The 19,359-nt window shown below is 29.8% G+C and overlaps 1 protein-coding gene across 1 annotated transcript in view; it reads right to left on the bottom strand.

Moving 5' to 3' along the window:
- LOC126740398 (ski oncogene) overlaps positions 1 to 19,108 on the bottom strand; it is a 163,425-nt gene extending 144,317 nt beyond the window's left edge. Inside the window, exons 1-5 of the mRNA XM_050446401.1 lie at positions 18,695 to 19,108; positions 4,888 to 5,324; positions 4,616 to 4,825; positions 3,798 to 4,000; positions 815 to 1,010 (exon numbers count right to left, since the gene is read on the bottom strand). Of these exons, the coding sequence (XP_050302358.1) occupies positions 815 to 1,010; positions 3,798 to 4,000; positions 4,616 to 4,825; positions 4,888 to 5,184 (906 nt within the window). The 5' untranslated portion in view covers positions 5,185 to 5,324; positions 18,695 to 19,108. The remainder of the gene's footprint in view (positions 1 to 814; positions 1,011 to 3,797; positions 4,001 to 4,615; positions 4,826 to 4,887; positions 5,325 to 18,694) is intronic.
- Positions 19,109 to 19,359: the final 251 nt, after the last annotated feature.

Here is a 19,359-nt window from a genome sequence, read left to right as displayed (position 1 = left end):
CTCCTCAGGATGTGAAATTATTGAAGAGGACGATTTTGTGGGGACGTAAGATTATTTTTTTATATAGGATTAGTTATTAGGTATTTCTGTTTGCAAGTGCCAAAGTTGAAGGATTTAAAATGCCTCGAAACTTTTAGTTTAAGAAATTTTATAGCTGATTTTATCCATCCAATTACCAACAGTTAAAACTCAAACTTCAAAAGAAAAACTTCAGTGACGTTTCGTTTTTTAAGTATGAACTGTGCATAAGAAAATCCTAAATAGAAAATAAAAACTTTAAAACCGAAGTAGACATATAAACAAACGAAAATACATCAAAGATCTTAAACCCGGACCTGTACAGCTGAACACCTGCAAATACCTGCCTCGAAAATGTGAGTCTTAGTCCGGTAAAAATTTTTACAAGCGTTATTTTTTCAAATTTTTTTTTACGAAAAGGACTCGAAATAAGTTTTGTTGTTTAAAATTGGCTTTATAAATAGCCAAAAAAAATTTGAGACGTCCAGACCAAAGAAAATGTCGATTATCGTTGACGGCAATTAAACCTTAACGAACTTATTCCACTACTACAACGAATGTAAAATATATAACATATATATATAGTAAGCGTAATCGTAAATACGTTTTTTTCCTAGAATTTCCATACAAAAATAAAACAATACTGATAAGTAATATTTTTTGAATGATTGTCTGACGTCTATCGTACGAAAAAACTTTTTTAACGAACCCTCTATTTGTCTGACTCTTCTTATCTAGTATGTTTGCTCTTGATAGATAATGATTTGCTTAAATAAAATTTGAAAAGCTCGCTTACCTGTTTCCGTTTATTCACGTTATTTTCCACCACTAACGGTGGCGGAAACGGTACTTTTCCCTCGTAGCGATCTCGTAACTCATCCAGAATTTTCTTGAAAGTTTCGACGTTCGATTCGTCATCGGGAATGTGCAGGTACGACCGCCAGTGGCTGCTCGAGTCGAAACCCCAATGCACCGTACGATTTTCCACATTTCTGAAAGACAATCCGACTCTTTAAAAATTAGTTTTTTGGAAGGTAGGCCAGAAACTATCAGTATAGTTCCTTAGAAGAAGTAATGAAAATTAAAGCGCTGCCAATTTCAATGTTTAAAGAAAAACCGGCAAAAATTACGGTTAATACCTAATTGCTTGATAACGGACTAGAATATTATCAATTTAAAAAGTGGAAATGCCCAGAACTAAATATTATGATTCTGCAAAAAGTCTTTCATTCGGAACGCCAGGGAAGACAATTATGAATAAGCGTAGAAAAGAAACAGTACTATCAAAATGTATTAAATTATTTACTTGGAACTTTAAAACAATGGCAAAAGCACTCCATCTAAGAAATGACGAGAAAGAATATCGACATAATAAGAATAAGCTAGATGAGATGGCCAGGATGGTCAGGAAGAATAGGCAAAAAAGAAGACAGAGTATTTTATTCGGAAACATCTGATGGAAAGCTGGCATATGGAGTCGAAATGATAGTTGTATGAGCAATGTCCGACAGAGCAATGCTACTCCGAGTAAAAATTTATCCTGTAAATATAAAGATAGTCCAAATACGCCCCTACACAGAAGAAGAGGAAGTGAAAAATCTCTACCAAAGTATAAAAGACGTAATAAGCACGAAATAAATGTCGAAATGAGAAATTTTACAAGAGACAAACAAATAATAGAGGAGACAGCCTTGAGACATTTGCAGAAAACAACGAGTTGGTCGTATTAAACACATTCAACAAATTGCCAAAGAGAAGACTAAGATATACCTAGTAACATTATCCGTAACAATTTAACTACCTATGTATTACATAATAAAATGTTCTGAAACTGCTTTAATTTAGTAATCGTACACCTTCAACAGAATCTATAACTCTGAAAATTATCCCGAAAAATGGCTGCAATTAGAATTTATAGCATTGCCCAAAAAACCTGAAGCAAAAAAATTAAGAGATATCCAAAAAATGTAGTGTTACGTTAGAGATATCCATACAATTTAGTTTAAATACAGTCGGAATCAGAGACGCTCTTCGAAGTCCAATCCATTCATTTAACCCAGTGATGTAAAGACGTAAATTATGATGTATACGCATATCTAATATAATATAAAAAAGCATTTGATCGCGTTCAATATCATAAATTGATTAATGTCTTGGAAGAGACCGGCTTGGGCGATAAAGATATTCGATCTCTACTGGAATCAGATAGCATGCTTAAGACTTGACAAAGATCTAACCGAACAGATGAAAATACACCATGGGGTCAGACAGAGATGTGTTCTCGTCTTTGATATTCAACTTATATTGCGATAAAAAATTCGACGAAGCCTTTAACGGAGTAGAAAGGTGAATCTTCTTCGATACGCCGATGATACCCTGGTGGTGGTAGATATCTTGAAAGCACTGCAAAGGTTAATAGATCATACCGCGCAGTACAGTCAACAATATGGTCTCAATATCAACGTAAAGAAAACGAAACAAATGATCATCAGCAAAAGAGATATTAATGGAGATCCCCTATATGTCGACGAAACTCAAATTGAACATCTTCAACAATATTGCTGCCTTCAAATTTTCATAAATGAACAATAGAACATTTTATTGTATGGCCTAGAATCCTGGACACTCACAAAAGCCACCACTAAAAATCTGGAAGCTTTTGAGATGTGGCTATGTAGAAAAATGCTCAGAATACCATGGACTGCTTACATTACAAACATAGGAGTGCTAAGAAGAATGAAAAAAGATCTAGAAGTCTTTGTACACTATTAAAAACAAGAAAACCAAAAAACCTGGGGCATGATATAAGATATAATTATCAATATTTCTTACTGCAAACCATAATACAGAGAAAGGTATTGGGTAAAAGAGTGAAAAAGCATTATCAATAAATATGTTTCTTACTAGTGTTTCCGCCACTTGATTCTTGGTGAATATTTTGTCAAGCCTTCCTGGAACATTTAATTGTAAGGTTTTTAAAATGGTACAAAGCCAATGCAAAAATTGATGTTTCTGATGGACTTGCATTGCAGGAGCAACGCTGGACATTCCACTTGGGCTCCCGGAGATTCTTTGTGAATTCAGAGAAAGGCTTTGGTATTGCCCCTAAGGAGGACAGGCGGCAAGATGTAGAAACATAGGCTCTAGGAGCAGGAGCACACTTATATAGCCTAAAAATAGATTTTTTTGATCAATTTGTATCATAGAAGCAATGAGATCAATATAGAGCGCAACGCTAAGCATTTCACTAAGGCTGGCGGAGATTCTCTATGAATTCAGAGGAAGCCTCTAGCATCGCACATTAGAAAAAAGGCGGCGAAGTGTGGAAATATCATCTCTAGAGCAGAGGTACACTTCTATAGCCTATGTGGTGGAAAAGAATAGGCCCAAGCCAGGCATAACAATTAGGCTGGGTAGAATTCCAAATAAGAAGAAAGAATGCCCGAAATACAAGCCCTGTGTAGAGATTATCTACTAATCTGGTATACGAATGATCCACACTAGATTATCAAGCGACTTGATGTCGCATCTCTTAGTTTCTAGATGAATGGGCATAAGCAGATCTTGGTAAATTGTACAAGGAATAAGCAGATTTACAAAAAACTAATTTTCAGGCATTTTAGAAGAAATAAGTTTCAACCTGCATCCATACGTAAGGCAGAAATAGACTTTTGATATTGCATTTCAGGTAAAATTGCTAAAATTAAAACTACGCAGAAAAACAAAAAAAGAACTTTAATAGTTTTCCGATTTAACCATCATGGATTGTATGAACTTACCGATGCACGTGACAAACGAACTGCTGCGGTGAAAACCCGGTTTGACAGTCGACGCACTCGATACACTTCGCGGTTTTGCTCGTGTACAAGTCCGGATAACAGAGACCGCGCGCTTCGCCGAAACACTCGTGATAAACCGGAAACGACGTGGCACCTTTACGCGCGCGAAACGGAAGTGCCGGAACTCCGTTCCTTGGAAGATTCTGGAACGAAAAACAATTTATTAGAGTTAAATTATTTTCTAAACTTTAAAAATTGTAAATTTATAAAGTTATTGGTATTTCTGTGATATAACTTCAGATAGTATTCCTTTAGGTCGTAAACGTATCCAAAGTTGCTTCGTTTCTCAGATACAATGTGGTAAAATAACAATTACATTGAATTTTTTAGCCTCTAATTGTAGGTCATAAAATATATTGTTTACTCTTATCAAAAAACATTTACTTGAACATTTCACTTCTTCGACTAATGAAGGTTAAGCAAACGTTATTATTCTCCTCATAATAAAATACACATCTTTAAACCTATTGTGAGGAGAACGACAACCTTGCTTAACTTTTATAGTTCTACTTCTCTGGTAAGTATTGACTTCTACACTACCATTCTTCGACTTATATTATCACATTTTCGGTCACATACCACAGTGATAATATTGCCTTAATAGTAAAACTCACAGCTGTCAACTAGCAATGATTCCGTTATAAATAATTTTACTAACGCTCAAATGACTGAGATAGATTTTTTTCTTTAAATATAACGAATCACCCTCTAAAGTTTCTTACCGCAGTTAGGAATAAAAATTTAGAAACATGTCTTACCTTTGATCTAGAAAACAACAGAGCACTACAAAGCCTCTCCGCGTCAGTTTTCGTAATGAGTCCACAAGTACTGGCGGTACTGGGTAAGATCCCGTGACTCTTAAGTACGTTAATCTGGTCTAACGTACACCTGGAGCAGAATATAAGTAGTTCGTCACATTCACGGTTTATTTCGGAGAGGCTGAAATCTCGCAGCACCGAATTAAGCACCTGAAGCAAAAATAAAACGGTATGTAAGATCTCAATGAGTACATTTACTTCCGTGAACTTACCTGCGGCAAACATAACCTTTTCTCCCCACCAATATCAAAACATGATATACTTTCCCCCACTAAAATAGTCTCGCTCCTCTCACTACACGACGTATCCGAGGTGGCCAAAATGGGCACCGGTTGAACCGGAAATGGAGCAGCTGCAATCGCTTGGAATTCCTCCTCACTCGTCCCTCCTGGACTTGATGGTTCATTCTTGATTGGGTTCAAAGATAACCCAGGACCGTGAAGTGATTTCGTCGCACTATACTGGTAGTTCTTGAGGACGCTCTTTAGGTGAGGAGTTACCTCCATCATCTTGACTTATTTTCTAAATAGCTTTAGTGGGCTTGAAAGACCATTTTGAATATGGATTCTTTGAAAATGTCTTCTGGCTGGTAGTTCTGGAAGGTCGGGTAATGGTGGATGCTAGGGCTGCAGGGCATGATGGTCAAGCACTGAAATAAATAATAGGCTGGAAAATATCTGATCTCCTTATAAAGGTTGAAATTTGAGGCGTAAACATTTAGAGATCTTACAGTGGGGTTTGAAAAAAAACGTGAATAATTGGCGCCCAATGTGGGTGGAACACCTAAGCTTTTCGCTCGTAAATTCAATTTTAGCTGTTAGTGGTTACATTAATGTCAAAATTTTTAATTTTTAATGAATTTGCTTATCTCGGCTTGCCAAAAATTAGCAATAAAAATTTTGAAAATTTTTTGGAAAATGAATAAATTGCATGCTATAATATATCGAATAAAACCTGTTTTTCATCTTGTTTTTATTTACTTTAATCGTTTTTTTCTTTAAATATAGAAAACTTTTGCATATTATTTGCATTATATATTAAGAATATCTTAATTATTATTCGACAGTGGAATTTAGTGACTATTTTGAATTTTAGAAGTCGGTTACTGCAAGCATTTTTTTAAAGATAGTTTCAAAATTCTATTTACTGCATATTGAATACACATAAGTATAAAAATTGAAATAAACAAAACCTTATTTTTGAACTCAAAGTATTAATCTTCCCTTTAGATTAAATCCTATTACTTACTTCCTTAAATCACAGTATTTATGTATTCGAGTTAGGTGCAAGTTCGTAGAATAAAACAAAGTAAAAATATATTGTAAAAGGATAAAGGTGTATTTGTAAAGTAAATATATTTGCATAAGTTGCCTATTGATAATTACTGCGATAATTAATTCTCATATTTTTATGATATTGAAAAGTTGTTAAATAACCCATTTTAAAATAGTGATAAAAATTATTGTTTTTCAGGTTAAACCTCTACAGGTAAATAATAATTTGTAAGTAGTAATAATTTTTGTAAGATATCAAATTATATTATTAAAAGTAGAATCGTCACCACAAAATGATATGTTATGTACAATTTTTAGAAAATTTACAAAAACGTTTGTTCTGGATAAGAAGTTTTGTTATCCAAGGTTTTTTTTTATCTAACGGATACTATTTATTCATAATTTGATTTCTGCGGAACGTAAATTCTAAAAAAACATTAATATTTAAAAGTAAACCAAAAACTACTATAATTTAAGAGTAAGAGACAAAGTCAGTGACAAAGATAACCTTTTTTAATTAAAAAAATCCAATAATATATTGAAATGTTTTTTTTTTCAAAATTGTGATTAAAATTGGAAATTATGCTTATGCCAATATTTTAAAATAGACTTTGTTGTTTAAAAAGAATTATTCTAAAAAATATCTATGATTAGAAAACTCTAGTAGTAATTTTTAATTATATCAGTGATATTATGGCGCCCAACACTGTGGCCCTATAAATATTATATGCAAAAAAAAAATTATATTGAATATATATGATAAATATAATAAAATTTAAAGCAAGTATGTCAAGCAAACATGGCACTAATTTTTCACTGAAAATTAGAACTGTCGTTTTTGTGTCATGATAGGCTTATATGCAATCATAACCTACATTCAGATATACAAAATATTAAAGCAATAAAATAATCAAAAAATTTGTTAAAATTATAAGGAGACATAGTGAATTAAAAAAAAATATATTTTTTATTTTACCTATTATTTTTAATTCTACTTAAATCAAATTTTATTATCCAAGAAATTTTCAAGAAAATGATAAGTTTTTCTAATAATTGTTATTAAATTAAAATGTTTGCCCTTTAACAAAATCTACTTCCAGTTAATAGAATTTCGAATAAAAGCTTGCTTTCCAAAGTAATTGGATTATTATTTGGCTTCAGTCCCACGTTATGCGTCAACTTATACTGCAAAATATGAGCATTTTAAAATGTAAGTTGTAATAAAATTAAAATATTATAAGCTTCCACGAAATCCCATTTGGAATTTTTGCTTTTTATATAATATATTATTTGTATAATATTTACAACTTGAAATTTGGAGCCAAGACAATTCATAATACATTAAGTGTTACGTAATTTTTGTTTTAAACATATTATTTTAATATTTGCTTTAATATTTATGGCTAATTTTTTTGATTCATTTTTTAAATTGAGCCAAAAGTTTTTCTAATTAAGTATAAACCTTAAGTCAAAAATCATAATTTCTTCTTTATAATACATTTCAAACAACAAATTTAAATAAACCGGACACAAACGAAATTTTGCTTAACATACACTCTCTACGTCTAATATTGGTTTTAAAATAACTGTGTGTTAAAACAAATACATGACTAAAATATTTAAAAAAAAATTTTGGCTTGTTTTTGATAAATAATTTTTATAGGTTATAAATTTTTTTTTAGAGAATTGCCCCTCTTCTATAGTCTTAAAAATTATTACTATTCAATTAAAAACCTTAAATCAGAATAAGCTGTTCGTACCTGAATTTACTAAGTTTTTGGCATTAGTTTAACACCTGATATAATAAATTTTATTTGATATTTCAATGTTTATGTCTATTCATTATTATATTAATAGAATTTATAAGTTACGAATAAATACAAAACAATAAGTATAACAGACATTTAATATCTTTTTGATAATGATATGAATTTGTTTTGATCAAAATGATATTTAATATTTTGCGTCACTCAATTGCACAAAATTCAAAAACATATAACAATCGAGAATTTGCTTTATTTTTTTGATAGAAGTCTATTATCTATTGGTTCAGAGTAGGAGCAAAATTCGAAATTATTTTGTTTGCCTAAAATGTTAAAAACTAATGGAGAAATATCCTAATTAGTACAATACTAAGTCCTATGAAAGGTAACAAATAAACTGTCGGACTGTCTATTTCCGAAAGAAACTTAAGTAAGGCCAACAGCTATAATTTAAATTAAGGTAACCGACAAATGTGATTTTAGAATGATGACTCCAAATCAGAATGCTGAGATTTTACTTTGAGAGGTGTATTGTCGTCAATTATGTATACAAGTTAATAAAGCCTTGTAAATAAATTATTATGGCACTCAAAGTTTTTTATTTTACATATTTTTCATCATCAAGGTTCTGCGGTATCTCAGTCATAGCACAGGATCACAGTGGGAATCCCACCAAACAAAACTTTAATAGCTGTAAATAAGAAACCACCTCCATCTTTCACTTGTTATGACCTTTCAGTAACCATGAAAGAAAATTATCTAGAATTCCAAAAGCATTAAGTTACAATAAGTATTACATAATTAACATTGTCAAAGGCTTTCGAAAAATCCGTCAATCTAGAAGCTTCTTTGCATGTAGTCAAAAATGAAATTGATAAAAAACTAATAAGTATTTCGCAGTGGGAGCAGTTGTACCCAAATATATCTTCTTTTCCTGCATGTTAAAAGTATTGTAGAATTTTTACTATTTGTTTTGGTGCGAACTAAAATAGTCGGATGCACTTATTTACAGTCCATTTATCCAAGGGAATCTATGTGTCCCATTAAGTGAATTATTTTTTATGTGTTCCAAACATTTAAAGTAATAGTAACTTTATTTCAGGCTTTTAGAATCATATTCGTATGCACTAAACTGTCTGGAAGAAATAAAAATATCCTTCCAGGCAGTTGAGTTTGAGTCTATTCATCTATAGCTGGTAGAATGCCCTTAACTGACTGAAAGAAATATTCTACCAAGCAATTGAGTTAAAACAACTAGTGACTGGTGTCCAATGTAAGCTATAATACTTATAGTCTTATCTTTTTAAAGAGATAGGAATATTCTTCCACATAGTTAAATGAGGATTTATTCATTTTCCTATGAGCTGTTGGAATGCACTTAACTTTCTGAACGAAATAAATATATTCTTCCATGCAATTAAGTTAGACCCTTGCCCTCTAAGAATCTTACAATATTCAGGAGTCGAATAAAAGACATGTGTGGTAAAAAATATGTTTGCTTTATTTTTGAATTATTGATTATACGTTTGTGAACTTTTTACGTTGTTATTTACGTTGTTTTGTTTTAGTATTACCAACACTAAAAAAGCGATCAGATTATTTCATATTTATAATAAAGATATTATAATAAATATTATAGAACTTACAGGAACCATTTAACGTATGCTATACATGTTGGGCGCCAAAAAAGCACCATGATATATATTATAAAATTAATAATAACCTTATAAAAAAAATTAAAATTTATTATTAGATCTAGCATTGAAGTGTGTATATTATATTTACTGTTGGTTCAACAAAACCATATTAGACATCATTTATATCTACTTTAATTAAGTAATCGTTATCAACTTCGCGTAATATAAATATATTAAGACGGATTTGCAAACTCAGTTTATTGTAGCAAACACCAAATTAAGTTAATATTTTAATCCTATAAGACGTACTGAGCTAAGCATTTTTGCAAGTAAATTAATTTTGGTAAATAATGGTACTATTTGTTTTTTTTTAAATAATTTAAATTTATATAGCTGCCCAAAATGTAACATTAAAATTTTGGTTTTAATCATATATTTGCGTTCTTATAACTTAGAAAAGGCTAATTTTATGATTATTTAAGCATTCCTACTTGTTCCTAGAAAACGTGTGCCTTTGGGATATAGGTTTCAGCTTTAATACAATATTTTGCAAACTCGAATGTTTTGTACGCTATGGAATTTTTAAATTGCTACTAAAATTAAATTCGTCTTTTAATATTGAAAATTAGTATTAAGTCGCTGTCCAATAGACATCCCTTAGATTTATTTTTTGCATCTGTGTTTACAAAGTGTTTGGTACCTGGTACCTCTTTAACACCTGAAGTGCTAACATGCTAAAAAAAACATTTTTATCTCTATTTTACTACAAACCATGTAGCAACGGTCCATAGCGATGAATATATTTTGGCTTAAATATTTAATCTGAATTAATTCTTATCTACATTAATAGAGTTATTGTTATCAAGGATTTTTAGTATAACTTAATTCGCGTAATATCAATATTAAAAAAGAATAGCTAAGTCAGTATTTATTGTTGCAACAAATTAAGTAAATATTTTGATCCTACGAGCCGCACTATATATTTTTATAAGTTAAATATTGATACATTGTAAAAAATTAGTTTCTTCTTAACTCTAATTAATTTTTATTAAAACTGGAGAAGTTGATCGAAGAAATGTTGAATGAGAACATTGAATAGGAACAAATGTACATAAACAAATTAAAAAATAACAATTTTATTTTTATATTTAAGGGCTTTTGGCACGATGATTATATATAAACTGTCTTAATATAAATAAAACTCAAATTTCGACAAAAAAACGAATTCTTGGTTATTATTTAACTAGACGTAATATATTTTGGCGCCCAACGACGTCTGTACATTACAAAATAAGTTATAAAATAAAAAAGTGCATTCAAGAGGTCTAATATTCATCTTAAAAGTATGATTTTAAGTCTTTTGGCTCCAAGAGATATTGTATTTATAAATTATATATAACTATCAAAACATTGGTTAATATTTTTTGGTACAGGTACAATTCCAATAGAATTCTAAGGATAAAAAAAATCAAAAATTTTTTATAAAAATGAAACAATTGTAAAGTTGTTTCATTTTTAAAATTATCATTCTATATATTTAGTACCATTTTAAGTTTTCGTGACAACTTAATTATTGTATTTTAGATAATTTAATCCTTTAAGCACAGTAAGCCAGCATTAATATATTACTTCATTTTGGTACAGAATGACATAAATTAATTTGCCAACTTTATTTTCATTTAAAAAAATCCTTTTCTTTAATTTAAAAAAAAAACTTTTTATCTCAAGTCAAATATAATTTATGTTTATTAAAACAAGAGAACTTGACGGAAAAAATATTGAATAAGAACTTTGAATACGGATAGGTGTACATCAACAAATTTAATACACTCCAATGAGCGCAAAATATTAACTTTTAAATTTATATATCAGTCCTTTTATTATATTTGAATTTGCAAAATATCGTATCTGAATCGAAATTCACACCCCAAAAGTAGATTTGATTCGTTTTATGTTGGCACACGTTAAAAAACTGTAATCTTTAATTAGATCAGTTTTATATCGTATTTTATATTAAAAGATGTGTGTATGTCATTTAAATCATCAAAATTTTTAATATTATATTTAGGAGAGCAATAAAATGTTGTAGGGATAAATATAGAAATAAATATATAATTTGATTTTTTACTCAAGTTTGCAATTCTGTCGAAACATATTATGCGAAATTGATAACAATAAGCGTAGTTATACTTGGTGCTTTATGTGCTTTTATTGGACCGATTCACTTAAATTAAGAATGCGTTACTAGCTATACACATCTAGATTTTATTAGAAACTAAGGGTTTTTTAATTAGGTTACTATAGCTGTCTTATGCTGAAATTCTGGGATGTACTATAAAAATGTTCTTAGGTAAGTAACTTGGCGCCCAACATTTTTTGTATATTTTTTAAGAATATCTTAATTATTTTACAAACGTGTAATTTAATTTGACTGTTTTGGATTTAAAAAAAAAGTGCAAGCATTGTTTTAAAAGAAATATCAAAATTCTATTTCCTACATATCAAATACTTGATTTGCCTAATGTTATTATCTTGTATAATTAATTCTTATATTTTTATAGTATTAAAAAGTGATATCAATTTTTTTTTTATGTTTACACCTCTACAGGTAAGTACTAATTTCTAAAACTATATAAGAGCAAGTTGTTCAACAAGCTTCGCTATTTAAAGAAAAAGAACTCAAAAATATCTATAGTTAGAAAACCCAAGTAGTTATTTAATTATACCAGTGATAGTATGGCGCCCAACACCGTGGGTGTATAGATATTATGTTCTCAAAGAAAACTCCAATATTCCTTATAATATAATGAATAAGTTCGGTGCGCAACATTTTAACTAAATGTAATTTCAGGCATTTCTAAGCCTCTCCAATATTTTTCCCAAAAATACTATGAAACTTGTGTGCTTTCACGTGCCAACGCGTTGTACGCTATTTATGTAGATTGAGAACGTAATTGAAAATAATGCCTGAATTTGAACTTTAAACCATTAATCGCCAATCCACATTAGTTCATACACCTTAGTCATTTTTACCATGTTTATTTATGATATCCAGGTGTATTTTTTGTACGATAAACGTTGGAATTTTTTTATTTTAAATTTAACTAACCGAATGAAGAAAATATTAAGAATTAGAGCACCACTTTAATAAGTGACGTAAGTATTTAAGAGTGAGCGCCTACACAAGTATTTTAGAAGTGGGTTTAAGGAACGAATTCTATAATATAATCTATTATCATGTTATCGTAAATAAATTATTAAATATTCAAAAATTGTCTGTGTCTTTAGTTTCCAACCCATATTTGTCAAAAAAAAATAGATCCGGCTTACAGGTTCAAAGTCTCCCATATTATTTTTGAAGATTTAATGCATATGTAATATCCCAATTTAAAACAATTAGTTTTGTTGAACTTTACACCAATTATGTACAATTCGTATTAATTAATATTACTGGGGCCTTTAAACCATACATACATCTAAAAAATACGTATTTAAAATTAGTGCTATACAGTTCATGTAAATTCAATAAAAGATCATGAGCTTAGGGATATTATAAAACCTGTAAGTTTTCTATAGAAGATTTAACATTTTCGTCTGCTCAAAGAATATACTTAAGTAATATTTTTAATTAAATTTTTATTCTGCAATGATTTTTACAGATATATTTAAATTAGTAATATTATTATTTAACCTACTGGCTGTTATGCTGCACAAACATGGTTTAAACTTGAAGTATTAGGACAAAAAAGGACCTAAATAAATACGAAAATGTGTTACACAATAATTATTCAAATGAAATACATACGAGAGAATATTTTTAAATAGTTTTTGGAACCTTGACCCGTGTGATTTTATAATTTAGTCGAAGCTCCAAGCCGATGAGCGTGAATAAATTACAATGGCCCTGTAATATTTCAGGTTGTATGAATCTAAAAATAATCATATAAAAAATATTTCTATTAAGGCACTACATGCTGCGATTTTAACATATTTACTAGTTATTATTTGATTAAGGCGAGCATAATTTGGTACCCAGTGGGTTTTTAGAGCGACGGTCAAAGGATAATTTGTGATACATTTTTTTAAATCTATAGAACATCAATATTTTATGTGAATAAATATTGAAATTTTACGATGAAGAATAGGCTAAATTAGCATTTAATTAAATTTAAAAAAATTTTAGTGAAACTGTTTTGGCGCCCAACAACATGGAATTACCAAGTGTATCTTTTACAGCACAATTAGATTTTTGATAAAAAAGCTCTTATAATTTTCTGTTTAAACTCTAATCATTTAACATTTTAAAATCTCTTTATCCTATTTATGCTATATAGGATCTGCTGCATTTTTTTTTACCTTTTGTACATGATACCATAACAACAATTGTTTACAATCAACGCTTATCAATGTCAATTCTCAATGTCATGTTTAAAAATTTTATAGCTTACAATTTTTAAACATTTATTGCAAATGGAAAACTTAACCAATCAAGAATTGGCGGATATGCATTTGGCATACGGAGCAACAAACTGTAATGCACGAGCAGCATTGCGGTTGTATCATGAACGTTATCCCGAACGACAGCATCCTGGATACAAAAAGTTTATTGCGGTTCGTCGGCGACTCGCTGAGACAGGCATGTTTAAGACCAAGATGCATGATACTGGTGTTGCTCGAATCGTAAGAACGGTCGAATTTGAAGAAGGATTTGAGGTGCTTCAGCGAGTTGCCGATGAACCATCAAATAGCACACGTGACGTCGCTAAGAATATGAATACGAGTAACGCTTCTGTCTGGCGGGTACTACACGAGCAACAAATCCATCAAATCCATCCTTACCACTTCCAGAAAGTTCAAGGTATGACTGCAGCCGATTATCATCCTAGAGTTCTATTTTGTCGATGGCTTCTAGATCACATCATTGCACAACCAAATTTTTTACGATATGTTTTGTGGACCGATGAAGCCTCTTTCACAAGAGACGGTATTTTTAATAGTAGGAATAGCCATGTTTGGGACGAAGAAAATCCTTATGCAATTTTTCCAAGAAAACATCAGAATCGTTGGTCTGTCAACGTATGGGCAGGCATTGTTAATGATTATTTAATTGGGCCATACCTTCTACCAGAACGGTTAACAGGACCTATTTATATGCGTTTCTTGGAGGAAGTTCTCCCAGAACTCCTTGAAAATGTTCCACTAAACGTTAAACAGCAAATGTGGTTTCAGCGTGATGGAGCGCCAGCTCACTTTGCTGTACAAGTACGCGAGTATTTGGCTCAGCGGTTTGGGCACCGTTGGATTGCCAGAGGTGGAGCAGTTTCTTGGCCTCCTAGGTCACCCGATTTAACGTCGCTCGATTTTTTGTTGTGGGGACATCTAAAGTCTTTAGTCTACGAAACTCCAGTAGAATCAGAGCTAGACTTAATTGGACGAATAACAGCAGCATTTAAAATCATTCAAAACGAGGATCAAATTTTTAGTGTAGTTCGCCGAAATCATGTGCGAGGTTTAAATCGGTGTATTGAGGTTGGAGGAAGACATTTTGAACAATTGTTGTGATGGTATCATATACAAAAGGTAAATATAAATGCATCAGATCCTATTTAGGTAATTAATATTTTTTCTAAATTTAAACGCGTCTTAGGGCCGTAGTGGCGTAGTGACACATTTCCGGACATGGGTTCCTATACTCAAATGGTTTCTACTGTTGCACTAAACAACCTCTAGAAGTTTGATCCCATAGTTCTGAAACACCCTGTATTATATCTTTTAACTACGTGCACTTAGAAAATGACTTTAGAACATGTTCAGCAGTGTTAGTTTAAGTTTAGTTTATAAGTTTAAAAAAATTATATCACAATATACAAGTTTTGCATATACAAACAGTCGACAGTGGTCTAAAGCTTTTTAATTCTGTCAGATGTGACCATACACATTTTATTAATTTGTTAACTAGGGCAGATATAGATAAGCGCTGCACAATGTGGGCTCACCTAGATAAAATTTATTTACCAAAAAATATTTAAAGCTTGTTTTTGGCTAAAGTATTACTACATATTTTAAATTTAAAAAAAAGTCTAAAGCTTCTTTGTCTTAAAAAAAAATATTTAGTTCATTTCTTGTTTTTATTTAACTGAAGTAATTATATTTTATTGGGTTTACCCAGCGACTAATTAATTTCCCGAATTTAATGTTTTATTTAAAGAAACTAAATCCAAAAAGCACTTTTTATAAAATAGCAAAAGTTGATTTAAACTGATATAACCAGTCACTTTTACAATAATTTGAACATTGAAATTTGTTTGTAAAAAAATAAGAAAAGTCAGAATTTTAAAATTGAAAATAATAGAACTAAAATTCTAAATGCTTATTATTTAATTGGATCAAGTACAATTTGGTGCCCAACATCGTAGAGCTACTTTATAAAAAAACTTCAAAAAAATAACGCTAACATTATAATACTATTTTACATTCAAAGTGATCCAAAAGTCCTATATTTTACTAAATACATCAACCTAATGTAAATATGCAAATTTTAAAGAAATTCTTAATTATTACTTAACTAGGGCAAGAATAATTTTGTGCCGAACGACGTGTATTGAACAAATACACCTAAAATTTTAAGTTACAAATATACAACATTGTTTATGAAATGTCTAAAAAATTTACATTAAAGTGGTCTAAAATTAATTTTAAAAGTATAGTTTCATAAACATATAGGCCTCAGGAAACCTGAATATTACTAGAGCACATATAAGTATCAAAATAATCATCAACTCTAATTTAGAAATTCAAATGTTCAAAAAAAAAATCAAAAATTGGTAACTAAATATCAAAGTTTTAAATTAAAAAAAAGCTTTTAATTAAAATCACTATGCCAAAAGTTTCCAAAAATTGTTTGTTATAATTTAACTAAAGTAGAACTTTTTGGCGCCCAACAATGTGGATTCATGAATTTGTTTAAAACATTTTTAAAATTCAGAACTTTTTGTCCAAGTAAATATTCTACTGTTTAGAAAATGTCCACAATTCATAAAGCTTTTTGTTCTATATAGTGAATATTCTAACATATGTGTATTTAATTAGGACTGAAATTTCAAATATCAGTGGAGCAAATTTATTTTAGCACTCAGTAAGTTTTAATGTATTTTAAGTCTTGAAACTTGGATTTTAAACTCTTTTGAATTTTCCAAGAAATTTAACAGTGGAATTTTAATTATATGAGATTTGTAAAGCTGAGTTTTAATATTGAAAACTATTGTTAGATATTATTTTTTAAATGTAAGTGCTTTCGGCAGAATGAGGATATATAAACTATTTAATTTTGATGCTTAATGACGTCGATTTTTATTCGAAGACTATCACAGCAATTGTGGTACCAAAAACTATACAGTTAAATTAAATAAAGAATTATAGACAAAATGATTCAATTTTGCATTTAGAGTGGTCTAAAAGCTTTGTCTTAATATAAATAAAACTCAAATTTCAAAGGAATTCTTGCGGTTATAATTTAACTAGAGCAAGTATATTTTGGCGCCCAACGACGTGTGTTCAGCAAGTGCACCCGAAATTTAATTTTCTTTGAAAGAATACAAAATTGCATATAAAATTAAAAAAATGTGCATTTAAGAGGTCTAATGTAGGCCGAAACACTGGCAATTAAGAGAAAAAAGATATAAACGGCTTGCGCTTAAAACTTGAATAATTTTTTTTTGGTATAGGTACATCGTCACCAGAATAACAAATTAACGAATGATAATTATAAAAAAATTCTTTATAAAAAGTAAAATTTTTAAATTAGTTAAATTAACAGCATTAAATCTCTTGACCCTAGTAAATGTATCAACATTGCTATGTCTGAACCTTCAAATAATTCTTCACATTTACTTGGCTAGAGTAGAAGCTTTGGCGCCCAACGATGCGGGTCTATAAAAAATAATATAATGTTTAAAAAATTTTATATTTACAGTTTATCTTAATGCTTTTTGTTCTAGTCAATATTCCAACATACCTTTATTTAAGACTGAAATTTAAAATTTTACTGGGACAAGTACTATTTTAGCCTCCAATGCTGTGTGTTTGCATTTTAATCCTTTAACAATCAAATGTTAATTGTAAATTTCCATTCCACCTATTTTGTAAGTTTTTTGTTAGAGTTACATTAATATATTTTGTTAATATAATAATGTTATAAAATTATTATATATAATATAATAATTTTGTTATAATACGTTTGTATATACATTTTTGGTACCCAATAAAAATGTGTTTTAGAACTATTATAGTAATTTTAGCATCCAGAATTAATATTATATATTAAGATAAAATGGAAAAAATCTGTAAAATGTTTATGGGACATAAAAAGATTTACAATTTCCTTTTGCTAGAACATTTATTTGTATTAAGAATTTTAATATTGTATGTATTGACATTGAAGGCTGATTATTATTTAACTAAAACTTCAATAAAAAAAATTCAATCCTATATAACAAAAATTTAAATTTTCCATTAAAGGGACCTAAAATTCAATTCAATTCAATTGCCCTAGGAAGTATTAATATTACTAGAACTAGGTATAAGTATAAGTGACGTTAAATTTGGTCTATAATTTTAATTTACCAATAAAACTTTTGTAAAAAAATTTTATGATGTATGATCTTTTTATATTTGAAATGTCAAATTTTTAAAAACTTTTTGTTTATTCTGTACTTAAATATGTTCTAATAGTTTTTACAATTAAATTTGTTATTAAAAATTGTACAAAAAATATAAAATCACAAATAGAAATCTATCAATGTACACTTATTAAATTAAAAACTCTTTTTGTTTATTGTACCAACAAGACTAAAACTGAAGTTTTAAAGGGATTCTTATTTATTATTTAATTGAGATAAGCACATTTTGGCGCCCAACAACGTAGTTTTATAAAGCGCCTTAAAGAACAAATGTAGATGCCTAAAATTATTTTATATCAAAAATAATGAAAAAATTGTTTACGAAGGAATTTTTTGTTATTATTTAATTGGAGCAGATATATTTTGGCGCTCAACAATGTGGTATGTACTAAATGACTTTTAAAGTATACTGGGCGCCCAACATTTTTTAAATAAAATAAATAATAAAAAATCCTGTTTAAAAGGTAAAAATAAAATGTCATACACTTTTGATCTTTACACAAATTTCAAGATAATGAAATTTTAATAAGTATTTGCAATAAGCGAACCCATCCAAAATCAGTTTTATGTTAAATATCCATTTGAATTAGCGTTAGACACCTACACTTTTGGCGCCCAACAAAGTGGATCAAAAAAACCAAATCCATTATTTATACTAAATACGTACTATTAAAACAATGTAAATCCACAATAATCCTAACCACAACAGCCAGTAATCCAATAGTGACACAACACAATATAAACCCACTTTAGTAAAAAATTTATCTTCACTTTAAAAAGATGAGAAAAATCAGTCGGGTCCGCCTACTGGCCACTTGTCAGAAACAAAAGTTAAGGTCACCATTCACGACTCTTTTTTTTCCTCTCCTCTCACGACACACGCGAATATAAACTTACGTAATAAAGTCCGTTTTTGACTGACCGGATTGACGATGGTGTGGCAATTTGAACTTTTCGTGTAGACGGAGGTTTTTGTTAGTATGAGATCGTGCCGTCCTTGTTTAGCTTATTATGTTACAACACACACACACAGCAGAATATCATCAATATCATCATCGCATGTCTGGTCGACTGACTGACGTTTCGGATTGTCTGGCTTGGCTGGCTGGCATCGGCATCGTGCGACGACCGGCTAGGCTGCTGTCGTCTGCATAGTTGTCAGATATCCCAAAAAAATTTGTGAGTTTGGGAATTTTACTTTAAATTTTAAAATAAAGCTAAATTGGCTTATAAAACTGTTTTTATAATTCTATGTATTTTATTCGATTACATTAAGAAATTAAGACTTGAATGTTAAAGGACATTCACCAGCAAAGTTAAATTAATGATGTT

Source organism: Anthonomus grandis, chromosome 9, assembly GCF_022605725.1.
Source record: "Anthonomus grandis grandis chromosome 9, icAntGran1.3, whole genome shotgun sequence".
NCBI lineage: Eukaryota > Metazoa > Arthropoda > Insecta > Coleoptera > Curculionidae > Anthonomus > Anthonomus grandis.
The sequence above is the reverse complement of the archived record's forward strand: the minus strand, read 5'-3'. Positions and strand labels throughout refer to the sequence as shown.